This window comes from Aegilops tauschii, chromosome 1 (genome assembly GCF_002575655.3).
Source record: "Aegilops tauschii subsp. strangulata cultivar AL8/78 chromosome 1, Aet v6.0, whole genome shotgun sequence".
Taxonomy (NCBI): Eukaryota; Viridiplantae; Streptophyta; class Magnoliopsida; order Poales; family Poaceae; genus Aegilops; species Aegilops tauschii.
The window spans coordinates 225,186,301-225,214,037 of record NC_053035.3 but is presented as its reverse complement, the minus strand read 5'-3'; the positions used below and the strand labels follow the sequence as shown (position 1 = coordinate 225,214,037).

Genomic DNA, 27,737 nt, shown 5'->3' with positions numbered 1-27,737 from the left:
CTCATCCGAAAGGACAAGGCCAAGTCTTTCTCTAAAAAGAGCAACTTCACCAAGAAGACTCCTCCCAAGGCGTTGGTGGTACAAGAAGAGTACAATGAGGATGATGATGATGATGAAGATGGTGAGTCAGTTGCCATGGCCTCCATTGCCATTGCAACAACTCCACGGGCTTCTCTCTTTGACTCACCTAATGAGAACATCACCGCCAAGTGCCTCGTGGCTAAAGCCACCAACAAGGTAACCCCCAACATCAAAACTACCATCATTAATAATCCCTCTTTGACGGATTGCATTGATGAACATGAGGGGTCTAGTGTGGAGGAGAATGAGTTTGAGTCTTTTATGAACAAACTCAAAGGTAAACCCAAGAAGCACTTCGTTGCTCTCTTGGAACAACTTGGTGAAGCCAATGACATGATCGAGGCTCACGAAGACACCATCTCTAAGATGGAGGGGCATAGTCGTGACTATGCCGTTGAGATTTTGGATCTTTCCAATGCTCTTGAAGAAGAGCGTGGTCTTCGTTTGGCTCTTGAGGAGTCACACAACGATGATCATGCTAAGTTAAAGAAAGATCTTAACCATGCTCTTGTTGTATCTCATGTGCTAAATTCCGAGAAGGCCAAACTTGGGGTTGATCTTGCTAGACTCAAGGAGGAGTTTGATATACTTGACAAGGCTCACAAGGCCTTGAAAGGTGTTCATGCTAGCCTCAAGGAGTCTCATGATCAACTCCAAGTGAAGCTAACGAAGGAGAAAGCCACCTTTCCTCATATGGTGTTAATTGATAATGCAAATGCTACTAACCCTTGTTGTGAGCATGTGCATCTTGTTCACGAGAATGCTAAGTTGAAGGAGCAACTTGAGAAAGGCCTTGTGTCGTGCATTCAAGGTGAGAAGAACCTCAACGACCTTTTGAGCAATCAAAAGGAAGTTGTGGCCAAGGAAGGGATTGGGTTCGCACCCATGCCCAAGAACAAGAAGAAGAATGACAAGACCAAACGACCTCCCCCTCTCAAGCAAACCTTTGTGAGGGAGGGAGAGGGTGCTTCCAAGGAGAAGAAAAACAATGTGAAGGGTGGTGGTGTCAAGAAGGGCAATGCCACCCCTTCCAACAAAGCCGGCGACTTTAACCCTTCTTATGTGTTGTGCCGTGCTAGTGATGGGCATGTTTATGCCAAATTTGTTGGTTCTCCTTATGCGTACATTGAATGGTCTATTTGGGTTCCTAAGACCCTTGGCACTAACATCAAAGGACCCATTACAAAATGGGTACCTAAAACCAAGCATTGATCTCTTGTTGGTTTTTGCTTCCGGTGGAGGATCATGGTTGCTCGATAGTGGAGCTACAAATCATATGACCGGAAGCAAGGACTTGGTGGTGGACGTGCACAAGATTCCATCTATGCCCACCAATGTCGAGTGGGGTGATGCCTCGTCTTCTAAGGTATTGGGACTCGGCGAGGTTGCCATTTCTCATGATCTCACGATCGAGAAGGTCATGCTTGTTGAGTCCCTTGCATACAATCTACTTTCCGTTCGTCAACTTGCACTCATGGGTTTTGCCACCTTCTTTGATATTGATACCGTGGCCCTCTTGTGGAGCAAGACTCTTAAAGTAGCCTTTGTTGGACATGTCGAGAACGGTCTCTATGTGATTAACTTTTTGGAGCGACCCACTAAGACCGCGACATGCCTAATGGCTAAAGTTGACGTGGGATGGCTTTGGCATCGCCGGCTAGCCCATGTCAATATGAGATCTTTGCAAAGTCTTCTCAAGGGGGACCATGTCCGTGGACTAACGAATGTTAGTGTGCCAAAGATCGTGCTTGCAGTGCTTGTATCGAAGGAAAGCTACATGAAAAGTCTCATCCTCCCAGGACTATCATTTACTCGAAGAGGCCTTTGGAGCTCCTTCACTTGGATCTCTTTGGGCCTCCATCCTTTGATAGTCTTGGGGGTAGAAAGTATTGCTTGGTGATTGTGGATGGTTACTCAAGATACACTTGGGTATATTTCTTCAAGAGGAAGAGCGAGACCCAACAAACCGTCATTGACTTTGCAAACGAAGCCCAACGTCAACACAATGCAAAGATCTTGACAATAAGAAGTGACAACGCCACCAAGTTCAAGAACTACACCTTGGATGAGTTTCTTAGTGATGAGGGGATCAAGCATCAATATTCCGCACCGTACACCCCTCAACAAAATGGTGTTGCGGAGAGGAAGAACCGGACGTTGATGGATGCGGCAAGGACCATGATGGCGGAGTTAAAGTCTCCATACAACTTTTGGGCCGAAGCCATCAACACCACGTGTCATGCATCAAATCGTCTCTATCTCCACAAAGGCTTGAACAAGACTCCATATGAGATACTCACCAGTAACAAGCCCAACCTCAAGTACTTCCGGGTGTTCGGGTGTAAGTGTTTCATTCTCAAGAAAGGTGTTCGTTTGTCTAAATTTTAGGCTAGAGCTTATGAGGGCATATTTGTTGGTTATGCTACAAACTCTCATGCTTACCGTGTCCTCAATAAGTCCACGGGGCTTATTGAGGAGACGTGTAACATGGAGTTTGATGAGAATAATGGCTCCCAAGTGGAGCAAAGTGGCACTTGTGATGTAGGTGATGAAATTCCTCCTCAAGCCATAAGAAGAATGGGTGTTGGTTTCATCCTACCCATTAAGGAACCCCTTGTGGCCGAAGGAGAAGGACAATGCTCCACTCAAGTGGAGCCATCACCAACCCAAGGTCCACACGCTTCCGAAGAACAAAGTGAAGGCCTTCAACCTCAAGAACAAGACCAAGGGCAAGATCAATCCCAAGATGGTGTTATAACATCAAGTGATGCCCAAGGTCAAGTTCTCTCCTCCGAGCAAGTTCAAGATCAAGAGCTTCCTCAAGATCAAAAACAAGCTCAAGACGGCGCTCAAGATGATCAAGTGACCGCTCCTCGACTCACCCCAGAGGAGGAATTGGAGCGTCGTGCCGCCAAGATTTCTTCCAAGCTCTCCACCAAGGGTCATATCATGAAGAATGTTCTTGGAAGCATTCAAAAGGGGGTAAGCACTCGTAGACAATTGGCAAACTATTGTGAACATCATGAGTTTGTCTCTTGTGTTGAACCTCAAAAGGTATATGAGGCGCTCGAAGATCCGGATTGGCTTAATGCCATGCATGAAGAACTCAACAACTTCGAGTACAACAAGGTGTGGAGATTGGTGCCAAGGCCAACGGGGAACCACAATGTCATTGGAACCAAGTGGATATTCAAGAACAAGCAAGATGCTCATGGGACCATCGTTCGCAACAAGGCTAGATTGGTGGCACAAGACTACTCCCAAGTCGAGGGTATCGACTACGGTGAAACCTCTGCTCCCGTTGCTCGCCTTGAATCCATTCGTTTATTGATTGCTTATGCTTCTCATCACAACTTTAAGTTGCAACAAATGGATGTTAAAAGTGCTTTTCTTAATGGTCCTATTAATGAGTTGGTATATGTCAAGCAACCCCCCGGGTTCGAGGATCCCTACTTTCCCGATCATGTGTATCAACTCGATAAGGCACTCTATGGCCTTAAACAAGCCCCACGTGCGTGGTATGACCACCTTACCGAGTTGTTACAAGACCGTGGATTTGAAGTTGGGCTAATCGACCCCACTTTTACTAAGAAGGTCAAAGGGGAGTTGTTTGTGTGCCAACTATATGTTGATGATATTATCTTTGGTTCCCCTAACAAAGCTTTCAATGAGGAATTTTCCGCACTCATGACCTCAAAGTTCAAGATGTCTTCCATGGGAGAGTTGAAGTTCTTTCTCGGGTTTGAAGTGAAGCAAAGAAGAGAAGGAACCTTCATCAACCAAGCCAAATACACTCAAGACATGCTCAAGAGATTTAAGCTAAGTGATGTCAAGCCGGCTTCCACTCCAATGCCCATCAAGTGCCAACTTGACATTGATCCCAATGGTAAAGCGGTGGATCAAAAGGTATATCGCTCCATGATTGGCTCCTTGCTTTACCTTTGTGCATCTAGACCGGATATCATGTTGAGTGTGGGAATTTGTGCACGGTTTCAAGCCGCACCTAAGGAAAGCCACTTTGTGGCGGTCAAGCGAATCTTTCGATATTTGGCTCATACCCCAAACTTTGGCTTATGGTACCCAAGAGGAGCAAACTTCAAGCTTGTAGGATATTCGGACTCCGATTGGGCGGGAGACAAAGTGGATAGGAAGTCCACTTCCGGAGGGTGCCAATTTCTTGGTTGCTCTTTGGTGAGTTGGTCTTCCAAGAAGCAAACTTGTGTGTCTCTCTCGTCCACCGAAGCGGAGTATATGGCGACCGGTAGTTGTTGTGCACAACTTCTTTGGATGAGGCAAACTCTAAAGGATTACGGTGTCATTTGTGACAAAGTGCCTCTTTGGTGTGACAATGAAAGTGCCATCAAGATTTCTCTCAACCCAGTGCAACACTTCAAGACGAAGCATATTGAGATTCGGTATCACTTCATCCGGGATCACATTAGGCGAGGGGAGATCGAGCTCAACCATGTCAACACTCATGATAACCTTGCAGATATTTTCACGAAGCCTCTGGATGAAGCAAGATTTCGTGAGTTAAGGCATGAGCTAAATATCATTGATTTGAGCAATGTGGCTTGAACCTTTGCACACCTCGCCATACTCATCTTGATGTCTTGTTTAGATGTAGGCATGGACATAGGGGGAGTATTGTTCTCTCAATGAACTTTCCCTCCCCCCATTATGCATAAACTAATAAAACTCTTTCACATTAGCCATTTTTATGGTACTTGTGCTTCAAAGATGAGTTTTGGTCATAGGCCCAAGGTTAAAATCTTCACGACGCCATACCTCCGGACTCAAACATAGGTGGCTTCGGCCACCGCCCTCTCTTGGAGAGGTGTGTGTTTCTCGTCCTCTTTGTTTTGGCTTTGTGTGTGTGTTTGCTCTCATTTTCTTGTCGGTTTCCTCTCTTGAGTTTTAGCGGTGCTGGCCAGTCTTTTTGCGGCTGAGAGGTACTACCGCTGGGTGCGCGGTACTGCCGCTTATGATCGTCAAGCGGTACTACCACCCACCCCAGCGGTACTACCGCTACGGGGCGGGCGATGGGGGGTTATGTCGGGGCAGGGGGAGTTGTTTTTCTCCCCCATACCCATTCGCTCCACTCGCCAGTCTTCTTCGTCGCTCCAGCGATGTCTCGCTGCAGGAGGGCTTCGGCCGGCCGCCATCTCCTGGCCGTCCCTCCCCGTTTCCTTTGGTGGAGTCGATCCCCACCCCGTCCTCTTGCCATGGATGCCGGTATTGCCCCCGTCCCTCCTCTCCTTTTGTCTAGATTTCAGATCTAGTGTCTTAGGGGCAATAGTGGTTGCATCTCTCAATTTTTGGCTAAATCGAGGCTTGAGTAGGATGAAGATGGTATCTAGGCCAGTTGGATTGATGTTTCGTAGGTTTATTTTTGAATTTGGCATCCCCGGTAGTGCCGGATCTGTCCACGGCAGTAGGGAACCGCCGTTCCCCGTATAGAGCGGTACTGCCGCGGTTGGGTCGCGGTACTACCGCTGGATGCCCCATTCCATCATTTCCTACCACTTTTTGATCCATGTTGTTTTGTTTGGAGGCTTATGCTCTTTCTTTCGTGTTGGTTCTTCTGCTCGTGTGTTTGGTTCCAGGTGATGAACATCCTGAGCAGCAAGTCCACCGTGTCAACCCCGGACGTGCAACATCAAAGCGCTACCGCACCTCTGAGTCAGCGGGTGCTTCCTCAAGTGCGCCACCTCCGCCTCAACTCCAGAATAAATCTACCAACAGGCCGAAGCCAAGGGGCAAGACTGTGACTGAGTTGACTGCCAAGGAGTTCTGGGAAAGGCGTCGCCGCAACCCCTATGCGGAAGACCAAGAACCCACTTTGGTCAACCGCCCGTTCTGGAACCGCTTTCAGTTTGCCATCTACTTTGATGTGATCAAGGCTAAGAAGAATCTCTATGTTGATGTACGCTCCATCGACACGGATGCTATGGAAAAGGACCCTGAGTACTTTGGCGAAGCCCTTCAGATGTGTTCTGAACTGAACATTCTCAGAATCATGCAGTTCAACAAGAATTTTGATGCAGATTTGGTGGCTCAATTCTATGCTACTGTCCATCTTGGAACTGATGCAGAAAGGACTCTGACTTGGATGACAAATGGCAAGTTGCTTTCTGTTAAGTGGAAGGCCTTCATGGAGTTACTTGAGGTGGAAGATCACGGGCTTGAGACTCCTGTCGGCTTCCGCCCTCACCGCAATGCAAACTCCACTCACAAGCAAGCCCTCTGGCCCTACTGTACTGTGAAGGTTAACCCTGTGACTAAGAAGGAAACCTATGAGCTATCTGCCTTTCTGGACATCCTTCATCACGTCTTCCGAGAGACTCTCTTCCCTCGTATCAGGAATCTGGATATGGTCCACTCCTATCTCGTGGACATGCTTCTCTTCTGCCAGCATGAGAAGGAAGCAAACACTGGCGAGTCCCTAGACATTTCTCATGTTATGTGGTCCGAACTTGTCTCTGCCATTTCTGAGCGCAAGTGCCCGATCTATGGTCCGTTCATCATGTTGCTCATTGAGAAGGCCTGGGCTCGTGTCTATCCCGGGGTTATGCTGGAAACTGAAGAATTTATTTCTCATGAGATCAAGCGTCTGAGGAAGAAGGACAATTGGGGCACCCCGGACCCTAAAACTGGGGGTCCATCTACTGCTGCTGACATGGAGCCCGAGGGCGAGGCTGAGGCCGATGATGAGGAGGACTATGAGCCCTCCGGAGTGGAGCCTTCTTGGGCAAGGAAGCTCAAGCGCAAGATGAAGAAGCTTTTCTGCATGGAGTCTCATGGTTAGTACATGACTCATGTGGCTGAGAAGCAGGCCAGGGGACGTCACAAGGAGCTCATGCGTCAGTTGGGTGTGACCGTTGCCAGCGGTTCTGAGGGCCAGATCACTTAGGAGGAGGAGTGGATTGAGCAGCACTGTCCATGGACCGATTCAGACACCGAGCAGTTTCCGACCGATGACGGCGGTGCAGACGATCCCGCTGGGATATGATGTTTGAGATCCTCAGTTTGCTATCACCTAGAGCCGTAGCTTCGCTCTTTGCCTTTTTGGTGTCTCGATGCCAAAGGGGGAGAGAGTTTAGGGATTTGTCGTTGTCGAGTTGCGAGCGTGTGTGTTTGTGTGGTGTTTGTGTTTGTGTGTTTGTGTTTGCCTTGCCTGTCTTTCTCCCAAACTCCTTTCTAGTGTTGATCCTTGCTTGCTTTGGGTTGGTTTGTGCTCGTGAGACCTATCTTTCATATGGTGTAAGACATATGCACTCTATCGCATCGTATTGAGCTTATGTTATCCTGCGCTATTTACTTTATCTCATATTTACTATTGCTTAGTGTTAGCCTTATTAGTGCAAGATATGCATGGTCTATAAAATATAGGGGGAGTGTTGATCCTAGTATGTGTGCGTGCAGTCCAAAGCACCTATCTAGATAGCACACATCTAGGGGGAGCCCGTCTATATTTTAGAGATGTGGGGTTTGCTTATGTCCTATCTTCTTTTTCTTTGTGCAAATCCCGTATTGTCATCAATCCACCAAAAAGGGGGAGATTGTAAGGGCATATTATCCCTTAGGTGTTTTGGTGATTGATGACAATGCTTTTTGCGGACTAATCGTGTGCCTTGAGTATTTCAGACGTTTCATCACTAGGCACAAGACGGTTTTTGTGCCCCTCGAAGACTATTGAAGACGGCGTTTGTCTACGTTTCTTTTCGGTGGATTTGAGTCGTAGGAAAGCCGTACTATTAAGAGGGGTCTGCATTGGTTTGGGCTAGGGTGGAATCAACACGTTCACATCCCTTTCTGTTCCCTCTGAGCTTTTCCGTTTCATTGAAGGCCTCCTTGCTGCCTTCTCCCTGAGGTCTGGTCCCAGCGGTAGTACCGCGAACCCCAGTGGTAGTTCCGCTTGAGAGCCACAAGCGGCAGTACCGCTCCTCAGCGGTAGTACCGCTGGGAGCTCTCAGCCGTAGTACCGCTGCGGCCCCGTGCTCCTACCGCCTCGATTCAAGGGTTCTCCTTTTGTGTCGGGTATTGCGGCACTAGCTGTGGCAGTAGGGGCGGTAGTACCGCTCATAGGCGGTAGTACCGTTTGTACCACCGCAGTAGTACCGCTCTTGGTCCAGGTCCTCCTATGCTCCTCTCTCCCTTCTACTGCGCGGCAGTACCGCGAGGTGGAACGGTAGTACCGCTGGCCACAGCGGTAGTACCGCCCTCCCCTGCGGTAGTACCACCCTTTGCGGGGCTGTTTAGGGGGTAACGGTTGGATTGTTCCCCCCTACATAAAAAGGGGTCTTCTTCTCCAAAGTTGACTTACCTCTTCCCCCAAAAGCTCCATTGTTTCTCCAAGCTCCATTTTCGCCCGATCTCTCTCCCTAGCCAATCAAACTTGTTGATTTGCTCGGGATTGGTTGAGAAGGCCCTGATCTACACTTCCACTAAGAGAAATTTGATTCCCCCCACTAATCCCTAGCGGATCTTGTTACTCTTGGGTGTTTGAGCACCCTAGACGGTTGAGGTCACCGCAGAGCCATAGTCCATTGTGGTGAAGCTTCGTGGTGTCGTTGGGAGCCTCCAATTAAGTTGTGGAGATTGCCCCAACCTTGTTTGTAAAGGTCCGGTCGCCGCCTCCAAGGGCACCAATAGTGGAATCACGGCATCTCGCATTGTGTGAGGGCGTGAGGTACGGTGGCCCTAGTGGCTTGTTGGGGAGCATTGTGCCTCCACACCGCTCCAACGGAGATGTACTTCCCCTCAATGGGAAGGAACTTCGGTAACACATCCTCGTCTTCACCGGCTCCACTCTTGGTTATCTCGTCCCTTTACTTGTGCAAGCTTACTTGTGTTATATCCCTTGCTTGCTTGTGTGCTTATTGTTGTTGCATCATATAGGTTGCTCACCTAGTTGCATATTTAGACAACCTACTTTGATGCAAAGTTTAAATTGATAAAGAAAAGGCTAAAAATTGTTAGTTGCCTATTCACCCCCCCTCTAGTCAACTATATCGATCCTTTCATCTCTCTTATTTGAAAACTTTCAGATCTAAGTATTTTATTAAAACAGCAAGCAAAACAAAATAAAATGACATTCCAAGAATAGCACACATCATGTGAAGAAGCAAAAACTTAGGCTCAACCGATACTAACCCATAATTGTCGATGAAGAAAGGTGGGATGCCTACCGGGGCATCCCCAAGCTTAGATGCTTGAGACTTCTTGGAATATTAACTTGGGATGCCTTGGGCATCCCCAAGCTTGAGATTTTGTGTCTCCTTAATTCCTTTTATATAACGGTTTCCCTAAATCTTAAAAACTTCATCCACACAAAACTCAACAAGAACTAGTGAGATAAGTTAGTATAAATCGATGCAATAACCTTATCATTCTATACTGTAGCGAATCACTAAAATTATCATTTAACATTGCATAATAAATGCCTTTTCATATTTAATACTCATATCCTCAAATAGAATCATTAAACAAGCAAACATATGCAAACAATGCAAACATAACAGCAATCTGTCAAAACAGTACACTCTGTAAAGAATGCAAGAACATTCATACTTCTTTAACTTCAAAATTTCTGAAAATTTACCACACTTATCATAGCTTACTGTGCAAAAAGTTTCAACATTTTATCACATGCTTAATTTTCTCGGGAATTTTTGCAACTACGATAAACTTTCTGTTTTGAAACAGCAATTCATATACTTGCAAGATAAGCATGGTAAAGGCTATCCTTGCCACTTTTATTGAAATAAAAGATGCAAAAAAATAACCGCAAGAAAATAAAAATAAAAGAAAATGACACTCCAAGCAAAACACATATCATGTGACGAATGAAAACGTAGCTCCAAGTGAGGTTACCGATAATGTTGGAGACGAAAGAGGGGATGCCTTCCGGGGCATCCCCAAGCTTAGTTGCTTGGATATTCCTTGAATATTACCTTGGGGGTGCCTTGGTCATTCCCAAGCTTAGGGTCTTGTCACTCCTTATTCTCCTCATATCGATATCTCACCCAAAACTTGAAAACTTCAATCACACAAAACTTAACGGAACTTCGTGAGATAGGGTAGTATGATGAAGAGCAAACCATTCACTTTTGGTACTGTCAAAGACAAGATTCATAATTTTTCTCACACAATGCCTACTGTAACTTATCATTTACACAATTCATATTGAGCAATATAAGCCATAGAAACAAGAAAACAGGCAAACTATGCATCGAAAACAGAATGTGTCAGAAACAGAACAATCTGTAATGATCTGGACAACTACCATACTCCTACTACTCCAAAAATTCTGAAACAATAGGACAACGTACGAAATTTGTATATAAATCATCTGTAAAAAATTCAGAATTTTATCACGTTCCAGTGAATTTTAACAATTCTGTTACTGGAAGCAAAATTTTATGTTTTTTGCCCAGAATCAAGTAAACTACAATCCACACTATCCCAAAGGCTTTACTTGGCACTTTATTGAAACAAAAGCTAAAGAACATGATTAATACAGTAGCTTAATCATGTGAACACACAAAAACAGTAGGGTAAAGTGTTGGGTTGTCTCCCAACAAGCGCTTTTTTTAATGCCTTTTTAGCTAGGCATGAAGATTTCAATGATGCTCGCATAAAAGTAAAGAATTGAAACATGAAAAAGAGCATCATGAATCACATGGCAAGCACATTTAAGCCTAACATACTTCCTATGCTCAGGGATTTTGTGAGAAAACAACTTATGGGAACAAGAATCAACTAGCATAGGAAGGCAAAACAAGCAAAACTTCAAGATTTTCAACTCACAGAAAGGAAACTTGATATTATTGCAACATGTAAAATCACATGTTCCTCTCTCATAATAATTTTTAGTAGCATCATGAATGAATTCAACAATATAACCATCACATAAAGTATTCTTTTCATGATCCATAAGCATAGAAATTTCATTAATCTTCACATAAGCAAATTTATTCTCATGAATAGTAGTGGGAGCAAACTCAACACAATAACTGTCATGGTATTGAAAATTAAAATCATGATGACAAGTTTCATTGTTATCATTATTCTTTATAGTATACATGTCATCACCATAATCATCATAGATAGCAACTCTGTTCTCATCATAATCAATTGAAACCTCTTCCAAAATAGTGGATTCATCAATAAATAAAGTCATGACCTCTCCAAATCCACTTTCATCATTATGAGAATAAGATTCAACGCCCTCCAAAATAGTGGGATCATTACTTCCTAGAGTTGACACTCTTCCAAACCCACTTTCATCAATATAATCATCCTAAATAGGAGGCATGCTTTCATCATAATAAATTTTCCCAACAAAACTTGGGGGAGTAAAAATATCATCTTCATCAAATATAGCATCCCCAAGCTTGTAGCTTTGCTTCTCATTAGCATCATGGATATTCAAAGAGTTCATACCAACAACATTGCAACCATGCTCATCATTAAAATATTTTTTGTCAAACATTTTATAGAGTTCTTATTTTATCAATTGAGCACAATTTTCCTCTCCATCATTTTCACGAAAGACATTATAAAGATGAATAATATGATGCAACCTCAATTCCATTTTTGGTAGTTTTCTTTTATAAACCAAACTAGTGATAAAACAAGAAACTAAAAGATTCTATTGCAAGATCTAAAGATATACCTTGAACCACTCACCTCCACGGCAACGACGCAAGAAAAGAGCTTGATGTCTTCTACGCAACTTTATTCTTGTAGACTCGTGTTGGGCCTCCAAGCGCAGAGTTTTGTAGGACAGTAGCAATTTTCCCTAAAGTGGATGGCCTAAGGTTTATCAATCCGTGGGAGGTGTAGGATGAAGATGGTCTCTCTCGAACAAGCCTGCAACCAAATAATAAAAAGTCTCTTGTGTCCCCAACACGCCAAATACAATGGTAAATTGTATAGGTGCACTAGTTCGGCGAAGAGATGGTGATAAAACTGTAGTAATGATAGTGGATATTGATTTTTATAATAGGAACAATAAAAAACAGCAAGGTAGCAATTGATAAAACGGAACACAAACGATATTGCAATGCTTGAAAATGAGGCCTAGGGTCTGTACTTTCGCTAGTGCAACCTCTCGACAATGCTAATCTAATCGAATCATATAACCATCCCTCGAAGTGCGATGAAGAATAACTCCAAATCTTATATAGCGGTGAACATAAGAAGAAATTGTTTGTAGCTATTCTTTCCAATCACTCTATCCAAGAGTTCGTACTAAATCAAGAGTTCGTATTAAAATAATACCAAAGCAAATTCAGAATCATAATACTCAATCCAACATAAAGAACCTCAAAGAGTGCCCCAAGATTTCTACCGGAGAAACAAAGACGAGAACATGCATCAACCCCTGTGCATAGATTACCCCAATGTCACCTCGGGAATCCGCGAGTTGAGTGCCAAAACACTTATCAAGTGAATCAATATAATACCCCATTGTCACCACGGGTATTCATAACAAGACATATATCAAGTGTTCTCAAATCCATAAAAGTATTCAATCCGATAAAACGAAATCTTAAAGGGAAAATTCAATACAACAAGATAGAGAGGGGAAAACACCATATGATCCAACTATATTAACAAAGCCCGCGATACATCAAGATCGTGACATCCCAAGAAAACGAGAGAGAGAGAGAGAGAGAGAGAGAGAGATTAAACACATAGCTACTGGTACAAACCCTCAGCCCCAAGGGGGACTACTCCCTCCTCATCATGGTGGCCGCCGGGATGATGAAGATGGCCATCGGTGATGATTTCCCCCTCTGGCAGGGTGCCGGAAGGGGTTCCCAATTTGTTTTTCGTGGCTACAGAGGCTTGCGGCGGCGGAACTTCTCATCTAGGGTTATTTCTGATGGTTTTCCTATTTATAGGATTTTTTGTGTCGGTTTCACGCGAAGATGGGCCTCGAGGTGAACACAATCCACCGGGACAAGCCGGGCCCCTCAGGCGCGCCCTGGTGGGTCTTGTCCTCCTCGTGGCTCTTCTGGCCCTCCCATGAAGCTTCGGGGGTCTCTTTTGTTCCAAAAAAAATCGTCAAAAAGTTTCAGCTCATTTGGAGAACTTTCATTTCTGCACAAAAAACAACACCACGGTAGTTCTACTAAAAACAACGTCAGTCCGGGTTAGTTCCATGAAAATCATACCAAAACCATATAAAATTGTTGTAAACATGGCATGAATACTTCATAAATTATAGATACGTTGGAGACATATCAGTGTGTGATGTTAGTGGATTACTAGTGGCGGGCACTAGGTAAAGCCCGCCACTACTAGGTCTTTACCACTGGAGGGCGCACTCCCGCTACTGATGCCATGTTAGCAGTGGTGGGAGGTCGGTGGCGGGCGGCTCAGTGAACCTTGCTCGCCACGACTGGGCTTTTGGCGCCCGCTACTCGTAGCCATTCTTGCAATAGTGATAACTGACCCGACAAAGCCAAGCCATGTCATTGTCGAGCCATTGGAAGACTTTGACCAATCTGGCGTCTACCCAGCAGAAGAAGATGACAACCAGAACAAAGAAGAGTACACCATAATGAGCAGAAGTATGTATATTGCTGCGTTTTAGAATTAAGTAGTTGTAGTTGCAACAGTGTGAGTTCATCTTAGTTTTTCTTGGACAAGCTCATACCCATATTTGTTGTAGTTGCTATATATTGTTGTGCTTTAGAGTTAAGTAGTTTTAGTTGCAACATTGTGAATTGTGTTGGTGATGGATGTGATGAAATGTGGTTGAAATTTTGTAATCCTAAATTTTGTAATCTTAATTGTCGGTGTGATGGATGTGGTCAAATTTTTGGATGCCGACGAGGTTTTAAACGAGTGTGCAGCAAGTCCGGATGGGTACAAACTCCCGTTAGGCAACAAGGTTTCGATGCTGATGGTTTGAGCTTTCTTAGGGATCCGGCGAAGAAGTACTCAAACGATTTTGATTCTGATTTATTGTAAAAGGAGAGTGACTAGCTATGTTGTGGTTCTCTAGAGTACTATGTTACATTGTCCTTCTGTGTTAAAGTACTTCAAAACTTGAATTGCTATCTTAACTATGTACACCTCCGTTTCTTTTTAGTCTGCATATAACTTTTGTCTAAAATCAAAGTATCTCTATTTTGACAAAACTTATAGAAAAAATTATCAACATTTACAAGGCCAAAAGAATATCTTTAGATTCATTATGGAATGTAGTTTCATATTATGTATATTTGATATTGTAGATGTTGATATTTTTTATACAAATTTGGTCAAAGTTTGTAAAGTTTGACTCAACACAAATCTTATATGCGGAGTCAAAAGGAATGGAGGGAGTACTTAATCGGGTAAATCATTGTCATTGTTGTCTCTTAATTAATATTATTCCAACTTTCCCTAGATATCAAGAGAGCTTCCTAATTGTCTTACTTACATATTTGATTCTTATACTTCCTAATTGTGGCATTCAAACGTCTATATATTTTGATAATCAAAAACGATGTTGAGGCATCATTTTTACGTACCTTCAAACTAGTTTAATGACATGTGGAGAAAAGGCAACACCACTAACTTTCCTTGTAGCTTGTTGCAACGAAATATGTCGAACGTCACCTATATACTCCCTCCGTTCGAAAATACTTGTCGGAGAAATGGACGTATCTAGACGTATTTTAGTTCTAGATACATCTATTTTTATCTATTTCTCTGACAAGTATTTCCAGATGGAGGGAGTATGCGCCATTGATTGCATGCGCTAATGTGTCATGCCATCACCATCTGTATTAGTGCTGGCTTGGGCTACCAACACCACCACTATTTTTTATGAGTGACGTCATATTGATGGCGTGAGGTGTCCACGACACCAAGGCACTTTTTGCCACCACTAGCGTTTCCTAGATTAGAGCATCTCTAACCGATCCCGCAAAAAACTGCGCTGCTATAATAACCGCCATTTTACGAGATGGGGACAAAAAAAGTCCCGCGCTACCGCGCAGGTCCCAAAAAACTGGTTGTCTCAATTTTTTATGGGAAGGTGCATATTTCGACCATCAAGTCGCAAATCTCCAGTCCACCCCCTCCCCTCGATTTTCAATTTCCTCTATCACGCACGCGACTTGGTGGGAGGGACATTTCCGCCCCTTCTTTGCCGCCCCCTCACGCCACTGTTGCCGATCTCCTTGACCCCCTGTCGGCTTGCCGCGCCGCGTCCCCAATCGGCACATGGAATACCCGCAGCCACCGGCCGACGGATTTCATGCGCCGCTGCCCTCATTGCTACCTTGTCCTCTCGCGCCTCCCACAGTCGTGTTCCCCACCACCGTACCAACTCCTTCTGCCACTAGCGTGACGCAGAAGCGACAAGGGAACCACATTGTCCATTGAGTTGTGCCCGCCGCCATGCCAACTACTTCTGCCATGCTCCCTCCCATCACGGTCGCTGGCTCGAGCATGGGCACCTCCTCCACCCTCTCCGGTTGACAGCTGAAGACGCAAGCCAAGGGCCTGAGGAAGAAGGCGGTTCCGGTTGAGGACACGCGCTCCACCCCTTTGACGACCCATGTGCCCGGCAATCCTGTCAACTCCACCGGCATCCACAACGTGTTTGAGGAAATGCCGGAGAGGTGATTTTTCCCCTTTATTCCGGTGAACTTTCGTTTGTTTCCTTAGTGTTTTTTTCGCCCGTTGGATTTTGTAGCTACAACGTTCAAACATCATATACAAAATTGTTGAAGGAGAACGAGGTGGACTTGAATGCTCCACTTGACGCATTCAATTCGGGCATGCAAGTGGGGGTCGAAGCTGAGGTGGAAGAGGGGGGTAACGGCTATGATGATGTAGAAGAGCTTGAGGAGGAGGAGTTTGATGCTAGCCAAGCAAAATTGGAAAAAAGAACCGGCAATTACACGAAGATGGAGGATGTTTGCTTGATTAGAGCATGGGTGAGTGTATCACTTGATGTGGACAAAGATCAAACTGGGAAGAAATATTGGCAACGCATCGGGGACAAGTATCATAAGCTTATACCGATTCCATCCAGTCATTCATTGAAATCACTCCATGGTCGGTGGGATGTGATCAAGAAAACGTGTGGCCGTTCGAGTGGTTGTTTGGAGCAAGTGAGAAATTCACCTCCAAGTGGTTCCACGATTGATGACTATGTGAGTTTGTTGTCTTTTTGTTTTACACATTTGTGATCTTGTTTTCGTTGATGACAATTTGAGCTCACCCTTGCCTCTTTTCTAAATGTAGGATCACATTGCCCATGAAAGGTTCAAGCAAAGCTCGGATTTCAATGGCAAGCCATTTGTGCTCCAACATTTGGAACTTGCTTCAAGGAAGAGAGAAATGGAGGTTATGGGATAACGAAACTCCTCCAAATAATGGTGCACTAGTTAACTTAAAAGATGATGAGATAGTGATGATGCACCAAAGAGAGGAACAAACAAGGGCAAGCCCGATGGAAGAAAGTTGGACAAAGATAGGGTGAAGAGGTCGGCCGAGTCATCTAGTTTGAGAGGCCAAATTAGTGAGATGGTGAAGGTCAAAGAAACTATGTTGGTGAAGCATTCGAAACTAAAGTGGCCTTGGCCAGGAAGAAAACACAACAAAAAGAGGCAATGTGGGAGAGAAGATGTGTCTTTGAGGAGCGGAAGATCGCTCTTGAGGAGCAAAAGAGGACGACGAGAAGACCATCGAGGAGGACCGGTTCTTGATGATGAATCTGGATGGCATGGAACCAATGGCAAGAGAATTTTGGGAGCTGAAAAGAATCAAGATCATGTGTCTGAGGAAGCTAGAGCTTCAAAATCTTATGGCTGGCTGGTGGTGGTGGTTTTGGAGGTGTCGGTGGTGGTGGTGAAGCTTTCGGTAATGGAGGTGGTGGTGCTTCGGCCAATGGAGTTGATGGTGGTGCATCGGCTAATGGAGTTGATGGTGGTGCTTCCGGCAATGGTGGTGTTCATTCTTCGGTCAATGTTGCTGATGATGATGACGATGATGGTGCTACACGATCTTGGCAACATTGATGTTGCTGGATTTGATCATGTTTAATTTTGTTTGATTGCACATTTTTGTGGACAAACTTGCTACCTCTTATATTGCACATGATTTTAGATGTGAACTATTGCGGCACGAGTATTTAGTTCGGTGTAGCGCATCTATTTGTAGAAATTTCTAGTTGATGTCAAACTAAAGCCCGAAAACTGATTTGCGGTACCGAGAGGGCTCCAGCGCTAGCCCTCTAGGTATCGTAAATCAGTTTTTGGGCGAATCATAAAACGGTTTGAGGGCAGCCATTTGCGGGGTCTGCTAGAGATGCTCTTAGGTTTACAACCACCAACTCGTGCTGTAGGTGCCATGAAAAGGAGGGGGCGAAACCAGGAAAAGGCGGCATCGTCACCGGGGCCGCAACATTGCATCGTCGAAGCCACCCCGCTGAGCCACGAAGGAATGCATCTGTCACCATAGGAACATCCGAACCCTCACATTGGTGTCGATGTCACCTCCGTCACCGTGAAGTCGCGGCCCTCACACGCGTAGATCAGACCCAAGCCGTCGTCAGATCCAAATGTGCCCGTCGCGGCACACCTCCAACGCGCGCCACCCCAGCTACTAGAGCTTCTGCCATGCCCCAGGGCAGCCGCAACCACACCCCTTGCATGCCCGATGGCCGCTGGAACAAGGACAAAGACGGGCGACCACTACTAGATCAAGAGCTGAGGCGCCGACCGCTCCACACGCCACACTCCTTGACTCCACCAGAACCAGATGCGCCTTCGCTACCGCCTGAGGTCGCCCAGCCATGCTCCCAGCTGACGAGCGCTAGCCGACGCACCCAAATGCAGATTCACAACAATGGCATCCCTTGCGCTCACACGGCCCCACTGGTCGCTGAATGTTAGGAGAAGCCCCGTCGCCTGCGTCTGGTGGCCTTCTTCGGTGACGGCGAGGGGGTAGGAGGGAGAGATGAGGGTCGGCGCTGCTGGACTAGGTTACCACCCATGCCACTTGGGAGCGCGACACATAGTTCTTTTCTTTAACTGAAATTGGGCAGTCGACCGGTGACAACCCTGCCCGGTCAACCCCGCCCCTGTTCGCCCGATTGTACATCCCATAGCCGTTTGATTGATTTTTATTTTCACAACCGATTGACACGTGCCCAAAAACATGCGCCCACGCATGGTGTAGGCGTGTGGCCACCTTCCCGCCGTCCCCGGCGTCCTCCATGGCAACCACCCTCGCGCTTAGTCGCAACTCGCCGCCCTCGTCGTCGTCATCGTTGCTTCTCACCTCATTGGTCGTAGCAACGTGCCACGCCGGTCGCAACTTTCCTCCTGGATAGTCGTAATTACGGAGCATCACCGGCTTGCCGTCGCGCGGCCCCGCGACATCCAGCGAGGGCGGTCGAGGCCATCACCGAGCACAGTTGTAGCAGGGCGTACCAAAATATACTTCCGGCAGTACAGATAGAAAAATGATACAACACTTAATTGGTGATCAAGTTTAGCCTACTTCATCAGGGCCGGAGTAGCTACGTACACTGTACATCACACATCCACTCTATTATTGGTACTAAAAAAGAGGGACATCAGGTGGGAAGTGTCGCTCTGAACCGAGCGGCATCTGATCCCGCCTCATCTACGGCGTGGAGGACTTTATGATTCGAATCATTAGAAAGACTAGTTAGAGTATAGATATTTTCTGGATTTTACATGAGTTAATTGAGTGTATAGCTGCATGGGCCCAACCTGCACCGAATAGACGTGACGAAGAGCTTTTGGTAGAACACAGTCAACCGTTTCACACGGGAACCGGTACCTCTGTTTTGCAACTTTTTTTTTTACCAGCAATATTCAAGAGACCCCATGTCATCCAATCATACACACACACATTCGTACTGTCCGGCTCAACGTGGCAAGAAATAAGACAATCACAAGTAGTAATCCATAGTGACGTGACATTAAGAGGCTTAGATTGACATGCATGCCGGAAAAGATTGTGAGAGTACCCGTTTTTTTATCTCTTGAGAGAGTAATTATTATGACTTCAATATTTTTGTTGGAGCCTTATTTCTTTTCTTTTACCAAAGAGCTTTTACATGGCGCTCGCCGGAACAAGATCCATTATGGGCATATTATCTTGGCACCAAATTTCTGTCTAATTGTGTGGAGTCGGGATCAAGGCTGACCAAAAAAGGACGTGGCCAAGTTGAAACACATGCGCGTCCAAAAGTCTTCACTTTCCTCCTGAACAACCTGGCATGTCAGGGGCAGGAGAAAGGTAACTTCATCAGCTGTATCACCTGTATTACAGCACGAGCTGTTTCAGCAAAAGTTAATGCACGCATCCCCATAAATAATCATGCGGCCGGATAACTGCGTTCATATGCCGCTGCGTGCAGGACGTTCGCTCTCCACATCAGGTCAGTCTTGATGCACATACAATTCCGTCAACCATAAGGCCGAGTCTCTGCCACATGATCGACAAGATCCTAACTATACTGTTGCCTGCTGCTACTACTACTACAACAATAGTTTTGCCCTACTGCCTCTTTCAGGATATTGCTATTGCGAAAGCTACGGAACACATAGATCAGCTATATGCAGTCTCATTAGTTTTTACTTCCTCTGTTCCTAAATACAAGTTTTTCTAAGATTTCACTATAGACTACATACCGATGTATATAGACATACTTTAGAGTGTAGATTCACTCATTTTGCTCCGTATGCAGTCCCTTATTGGAATCTCTAAAAAGACTTATATTTAGGAACAAAGGGAGTATTATATATCATCCCATAAGCCTCAAAGGATTCTACTATAAATCAATTAATGTGTCTGTCCTCCAAATAGTGTTTCTAGTATAGCCAGTTGTTGGCTATATGAGCATTGCCACGTCATCAAGAGTTTGTATTATTATAACAAATCTATATGATGTGAAAGTACATTCAATAATGAATCTAATGATATTGATTTGTTATTGTATATGTTAATATTTTTGTTTATAAACTTTGTCAAAGTTTACAAAGCTTGACTTTAGCCAAAGCTAATACGCAGATTAAATAAAAAGAAGGGAGTACAACTTTTTCTCATTTTCTCTCTATCTCTTCCCTCTCATTAAATGTTTTTACTTAGGAACGCGCGTAGAGGAGGGCTTTTGCATAAGAGCCCACCCCCTTCATTTTTTTCATGTCTCTCTTCTCCACATAAGCAAAAGTGCCATGTAAGCAGGCTAATAGCCCACTATTAAACTTGCTCTTAGCATGTGTGAAACAAAACCTGTACAACTTAATCATATAATATAATAAGAGAAATAATAATAATATGCAGAAAAAAGGAGGAAGGAGAAAACATATATTATTAGTAGTTAGCTCCACATTAGTTACACTCACATATGCATCATACATTTGTACACACACAAACTTGGTATGCCAGAGTTAGTACCTCACATACTTCAAAGCAACAGAAAGCCAATTCAGAAAGATAAGAAAACATCATTTCTGAATCAGCACGCCTAAAAGAAAAGCAAGCGAACATCAATATACATATATACACTACTTACTTACATACATATATCAAACTTAGCTTAGCGCATAAATGCATGGTGAAGCACTGAAACCCAGTTATCCGTAGTACCCAAGCTTCAAATCCAGCATGTCATTCAGGTTGCTGCCTTGGTCGCTCGTCCGCACCGGAGGTGGCCCAGGAGGCGGCAGGTTGAGGTCTAGAATCGCCGTCTCATCGGTCGACATTGGGGACCCACTGCTGCCGGCAGCGGCGATCACCACCACCCCCGAGCAGGCCCTATCCCAGTGGCACCGCTTATGCCCGCCAAGAGCCTGTCCGCTGGCGAACCCACGGTCGCATACGCTGCACTTGTGTTCGTCGCAGTTGGCCGGCCCCGGCGTCACTGACGCGGACGCCGATGTGCCGCAGCTCTCCATCCCGCTAGGAGTAATAGCAGCAGCATTAACGACCTTCTTGCCCTTGCTAGCGCCGGGACGCGCGCTGGAGAGCATAAGGAGGCTGGAAGCGACCTCGCGCTCCTGCACCGTGAACTGTCCGGAGGGGGCGACTGGAGCGCCTGCAACGCCCTGGCGGAAGTGCGCCGGGGGCGGCGTGATCCCACGCCACTGCCGCTCTGGGTGGCATCGCATGTGTCCGAAGAGTGCCTTCCATGATGGGAACCGCTTTCCGCACTCTGTGCACGGCGGTGTGTCGCCGATAGGCGAGCACCGCGGTCTGGGGCTGGCGCCGCATTCGGGCTTCGGCCTTCGTGCGCGCGGCTTCGGCGAGATCAGCACGGACGCGAGCGCAGGAGGGGGCAGCGCCAACGTCAGCGTGAGTGTTGTGTCATGGGGATGCAGCGGCGGAGGAGGAGGGGGAAGCGGAGCCGCGGGCTCAGGAGGAGGTTCCATGGAGTTCTCTCCGGGAGGCGGTTGTGGGACTTCGGAGGGAAATGGAAATGGAAAAACCGCCATCAGTTGTGTACGTGTGTGAAATAAACCCACTGTCGATGCGTGTTGCGCAGCCTACTAAGGCTTTCAGCCCACGTTTAAAAAAAGCCTTTTAGCCCATTGGGCTCAGTAGCTGTTCAGATAACAAGTGATCGCTTGCCCTGAAAATAAAATAAAAAGTGATCGCCTAATCCTGGAACTTCCTAAAAAAGGACACTATACCCATATCTTTTTCTACTTTGTTCGGAAGGACTATCTAGCATTCTGGCTCATGAGGAAGAAAATTAGTGGAATAGAATGTATTTGTGTTTATAAAATATGCTCCTTCTGTTTCTCACCTTCTTTTTGCAGACGATTCTTTAATTCTGATGAGGACCAATGCTCATAATGAAAGCACACTTAAAAGGACATTGGATGGCGAGTACAACTAAGTCCAATATTTTCTTTTGCCCTAATATAATACTAGTGTCAGAGCAAGGGAGGATGTGTGCAGGGATTTGAATATCCTAACAGTAGCTCGTTCAGGTATGTACTTGGGACTCCTAATTACTGTTGGAGTTGACCGGAGTGACTCTTTTCGATATCCCATAGATAGTGTGCCAAAGGCTAAAAGGATGGAAAGAAAAGATTCTTTCTATGTAAGCGAAGGAGATTTTGCTAAAATCAGTAGCACAAGCAATTCCTTCTTACACTATGCCAGTTTTCAAGCTACCTAAAGGAATTTGTAAATCTATTACTGATGAAATCTCTGGCGGAGGGGTGATGGGGAGGAAAAGAAAAAGATATGTTGCTTTTCATGGTGGAAGTTGTGTGTACCAAAGAAGAAAGGGGGACTGGGCTTTAGAGACCTTCACAGTTTTAACCTAGCTATGTTCGCAAATTAGTGTTGTTGACTAATCGAAAATATTGAATCTCTTTGTGCACGGGTGTTAAGTGCAAAATATTACCCGGATGGAGACATCTTGAAGGCTGGTCCAAGGAAAGGTTCTTCATTTACCTAGCAAAGTTTTTTGCTAGTATTCAAACTTTTAAGAGAAGATATATATGGCGGGTCGGTTCAGGCTCACAAATCAATATTTGGGAGGATCCCTGGATTTCGTCAAGTGCAATTGGGGAAGTTATCAACCCAAGGGGGGGACTATGCTCTCTAAAGTGGAAGAGATCATAGATCCACATACGGGGTAGTGGGATGAGGCTTTCATACGACCTGTTTTCTCAGTCCATGTTAACATAATTTTGCAAATCCCTCCGTGGGTTCAGTTCTTGGAAGATTTTGTAGTGTGGCAGTACACGAGACCCGACACTTTTTCTGTTCGGTCTGCTTACAATGATGAGTTTGAACATCAATTTGGTAGCCATTTTAATAGAGTGGATGGTCAGGGTAACGTTCATCTAAATCATATATGGAAGGAAGTGTGGCAGCTTCGAGTCCAAGGGAAAACCAAGCATTTTTGGTGGAAGGGGGAGTTCTTCCTCTCTATGGTGTACTTACAGGACGACGCATCCCAATTATCCCTCGATGTCCTTTTGTAGGATCGGATATGATGACATACAACATTGCTTGTTTTCTTGCTCATGTGCTTCTGAGATTTGGGAGGAACTTGGGATGACGGAAGTAATCCAGAGGGCTATAAGGAAGGACCCTTCGGGGTCCATTACGATGGATATTCTGTTACGGCGCCATCAACTAGTGATAACTTACCGATGGCAGAGCTAATCTTGATAGCGGCCGTGACGCTAGAGTGCAAAAGGAGAATCGATACAATACCCAATGCGTACAACTATATCAACTAGGGTGTTGCCCGCAAACTTTATTAGATCTTGAACTCCTAATCAACCTCTTCGTAAGAATGATGAGCTGTGGAGGAGGCCGATGACAGGCATAGTGAAGATGAACTCCTAATCAAACTCTATCAGGAAGGACTGGTGTTGTGGCTCGTGATGACCATGAAAACTTCATAGTAGCGGCCACCTGGGTGTTACCGCTCATGTGCAACGCTGACAAAGCAGAAATAAGTATTGTGTGGAATGGTATTATTGAAGGAAATATGCCCTAGAGGCAATAATAAAGTTGTTATTTTATATTTCCTTATATCATGATAAAGGTTTATTATTCATGCTAGAATTGTATTAACTGGAAACTTGATACATGTGTGGATACATAGACAAAACACTGTGTCCCTAGTAAGCCTCTACCAGACTAGCTCGTTGATCAAAGATGGTTAAGTTTTCTAACCATAGACATGTGTTGTCATTTGATGAATGTGAGCACATCATTAGGAGAAAGATGTGATGGACAAGACCCATCTGTTAGCTTAGCATGTTGATCGTTCAGTTTTATTGCTATAGCTTTCCTCATGTCATATACATATTTCTTTGACTATGGGATTATGCAACTCCTAGATACCAGAGGAATACCTTGAGTGCTATCAAACGTCACAACGTAACTGGGTGATTATAAAGATGCTCTACAGGTATCTCCGAAGGTGTTTGTTGGGTTGGCATAGATCGAGATTAGGATTTGTCACTCCGAGTATCGGAGAGGTATCTCTGGGCCCTCTCGGTAATGCACATCATGATAAGCCTTGCAAGCAATGTGACTAGTGAGTTAGTTGCGGGATGATGCATTATGGAACCAGTAAAGAGACTTGCTGAAGGAAATATGCCCTAGAGGCAATAATAAAGTTATTATTTATTTCCTTATATCATGATAAATGTTTATTATTCATGCTAGAATTGTATTAACCGGAAACATGATACATGTGTGAATACATAGACAAACAGAGTGTCACTAGTATGCCTCTACTTGACTAGCTCGTTGATCAAAGATGGTTATGTTTCCTAGCCATAGACAAAGAGTTGTCATTTGATTAATGGGATCACATCATTAGGAGAATGATGTGATTGACTTGACCCATTCTGTTAGCTTAGCACTCGATCGTTTAGTATGTTGCTATTGCTTTCTTCATGACTTATACATGTTCCTATGACTATGAGATTATGCAACTCCCGTTTACTGGAGGAACACTTTGTGTGCTACCAAACGTCACAACGTAACTGGGTGATTATAAAGGTGCTCTACAGGTGTCTCCGAAGGTACTTGTTGGGTTGGCGTATTTCGAGATTAGGATTTGTCACTCCGATTGTCGGAGAGGTATCTCTGGCCCACTCGGTAATGCACATCACTATAAGCCTTGCAAGCATTGTAACTAATGAGTTAGTTGCGGGATGATGTATTATGGAACGAGTAAAGAGACTTGCTGGTAACGAGATTGAACTAGGTATTGAGATACCGACGATCGAATCTCGGGCAAGTATCATACCGATGACAAAAGGAACAACGTATGTTGTTATGTGGTTTGACCGATAAAGATCTTCATAGAATATGTGGGAGCCAATATGAGCATCCAGGTTCCGCTATTGGTTATTGACTGGAGACGTGTCTCGGTCATGTCTACATTGTTCTCGAACCCGTAGGGTCCGCACGCTTAAAGTTCGATGACGGTTATATTATGAGTTTATGTGTTTTGATGTACCGAAGGTAGTTCGGAGTCCCGGATGAGATCGGGGACATGACGAGGAGTCTCGAAATGGTCGAGACGTAAAGATCAATATATTGGACGACTATATTCGGACATCGGAAAGGTTCCGAGTGATTCAGGTATTTTTCGGAGTACCAGAGAGTTACGGGAATTCGCCGGGGAGTATATGGGCCTTATTGGGCTTTAGGGGAAAGAGAGAGGAGAGGCTGCACGCCCCCCAAGGCCTAGTCCGAATTGGACTAGGGGGAGGGGCTGCGCCCCCTCCTTCCTTCTCTTCTCTCTCCCCTTTCCTTGACTCCTACTCCTACTACTTGGAAGGGGGGAATCCTACTCCCGGTGGGAGTAGGACTCCTCCTAGGGCGCGCCATAGAGAGGGCCGGCCCTCCCCCTCCTCCACTCCTTTATATACGGGGAAGGGGGCACCCCTTGGAGACACAACAATTGATCCCTTGGATCTCTTAGCCGTGTGCGGTGCCCCCCTTCACCATAGTCCACCTCAGTAATATCGTAGCGGTGCTTAGGCGAAGCCCTGCGTCGGTAGAACATCATCATCGTCACCACGCCGTCGAGCTGACAGAACTCTCCCTCAAAGCTCGGCTGGATCGGAGTTCGAGGGACGTCATCGAGCTGAACGTGTGCTGAACTCGGAGGTGCCGTACGTTCGGTACTTGATCGGTCGAATCGTGAAGACGTACGACTACATCAACCACGTTGTGCTAACGCTTCTGCTTTCGGTCTACGAGGGTACGTGGACAACACTCTCCCCTCTCGTTGCTATGCATCACCATGATCTTGCGTGTGCGTAGGATTTTTTTTTGAAATTACTACATTCCCCAACACTTGCCGGTAACGAGATTGAACTAGGTATGAAGATACCAACGATCGAATCTCGGGCAAGTAACATACCGATGACAAAGGGAATACCATATGTTGTCATTACGGTTTGGCCGATAAGATCTTCGTAGAATATGTAGGAACCAATATGAGCATCCAGGTTCCGCTGTTGATTATTGACTGACCGGAGAGGTGTCTCGGTCATGTCTACATAGTTCTCGAACCTGTAGGGTCCGCACGCTTAACATCCGATGACGATTTTGTATTATATGAGTTATGTGATTTGGTGACCGAATGTTGTCCGGAGTCCCGGATGAGATCACGGACATGACGAAGATTCTTGAAATGGTCGAGAGGTAAAGATTTATATATAGGACGATAATATTCGGACACCGGAAGTGTTTCAAGGGTACCAGGAACGTATCAAGTCACCGGAAGGGGTTCAGGGCACCCCCGGCAAAGATATGGGCCTTATTGGGCCAAGGGTGGGACAGACCATCCCCTAAGGGGCTGGTGCGCCCCCATATGGGCCGACCTAAGTGGAGAAAGGAAAAGGGGAGGAGGAAAGGAAATAGAGGGAATAGGATTCCCCCTTCCTTTCCCCTCTCCCCTCTTTCCTCCCCCCCCCCCTCCGGAGATAAGGAAAGGGGGAGGCCGAATTGGAGGAGGCCCCAGGTAGGATTCCTCCTACTTGGGGCGCCCCATGGCTATCCCCCCCCCCTCCCACCTATATATATGTTGGGAGGGGGCGCCTAGAACACACAACAAACATTGTTAGCCGTGTGCGGCGCCCCCCTCCATAGTTTACGCCTCCGGTCATATTCACGTAGTGCTTAGGTGAAGCCCTGGGCGGATCACTTCACCATCACCGTCACCACACCATCGTGCTGACGGAACTCTCCCTCGACACTTTGCTGGATCAAGAGTTCGACGGACATCATCGAGCTGAACGTGTGCAGAACTCGGAGGTGCCGCACATTCGGTACATGATCTGTCGGAACAAGAAGAAGTTCGACTACATCAACCGCGTTGTCAAACGCTTCCGCTTTCGGTCTACGAGGGTACGCGGACACACTCTCCCCCTCTCGTTGCTATGCATCTTCTAGATAGATCTTGCGTGAGGGTAGGATACTTTTTAAAATTGCATACTACGTTCCCCAACAATTATGTATTCTAGCATCTAACATCCGCTGTAATCACTTGATGATCGAATCTGACAGTTCAGTTGTGGTTGAAGCTGCCAAACTCCCTGATGCAACATGGGAGTAGACGCCGCAGTCATTGCCGAATTCAAACAAATGGTATTAGATTTTACTAGTGTTAATTTAGTTCATTGTTGTAGAGAGGCAAATGAGGTAGCGGATATCTTAGTAAAACATTCTAGTAGCTCTAGTTAGTCTTTCTTTTGGGATTCTACAATCCCAGATTTTATTCTTCCTACAATTATAAATGATATGTCCATTATTTGACGAATAAAGTCTGAAACTTCAGAAAAATGATTAAGATAAAATAAAAAATAATCATGGAACTCTGCTATGAGAAAAAGCAATTAGTTATAGTAGAGGAATGATTCTCGTGGACATGACATTTATTCATATGGCAGTTTACAATTAGGTCCTAGGACAATACATTATTAAAGCAATGCTACAATAATAATAGATATAAGACCGCAATATTGTGCAGACATCACATCTAGAGATCCCCTAGCGAACAATTCGTTCGCTAGGGGTGGGATGATCGAGGGGACAAATATTGAATCTCCACATGTTCGCCACAACCAGATTTCAGCGAACCAAAACTGGCCCAGAAAAAAAAT

The 27,737-nt window shown here is 45.4% G+C and overlaps 1 protein-coding gene across 1 annotated transcript; it reads right to left on the bottom strand.

Moving 5' to 3' along the window:
- Nucleotides 1-20,711: 20,711 nt before the first annotated feature.
- Nucleotides 20,712-21,245, bottom strand: LOC109749163 (zinc finger protein ZAT3-like). The gene has a single exon (XM_020308144.2). It carries the CDS (start codon nucleotides 21,243-21,245, stop codon nucleotides 20,712-20,714), a length of 534 nt encoding a protein of 177 aa, XP_020163733.2.
- Between the last annotated feature and the right edge of the window lie 6,492 nt (nucleotides 21,246-27,737).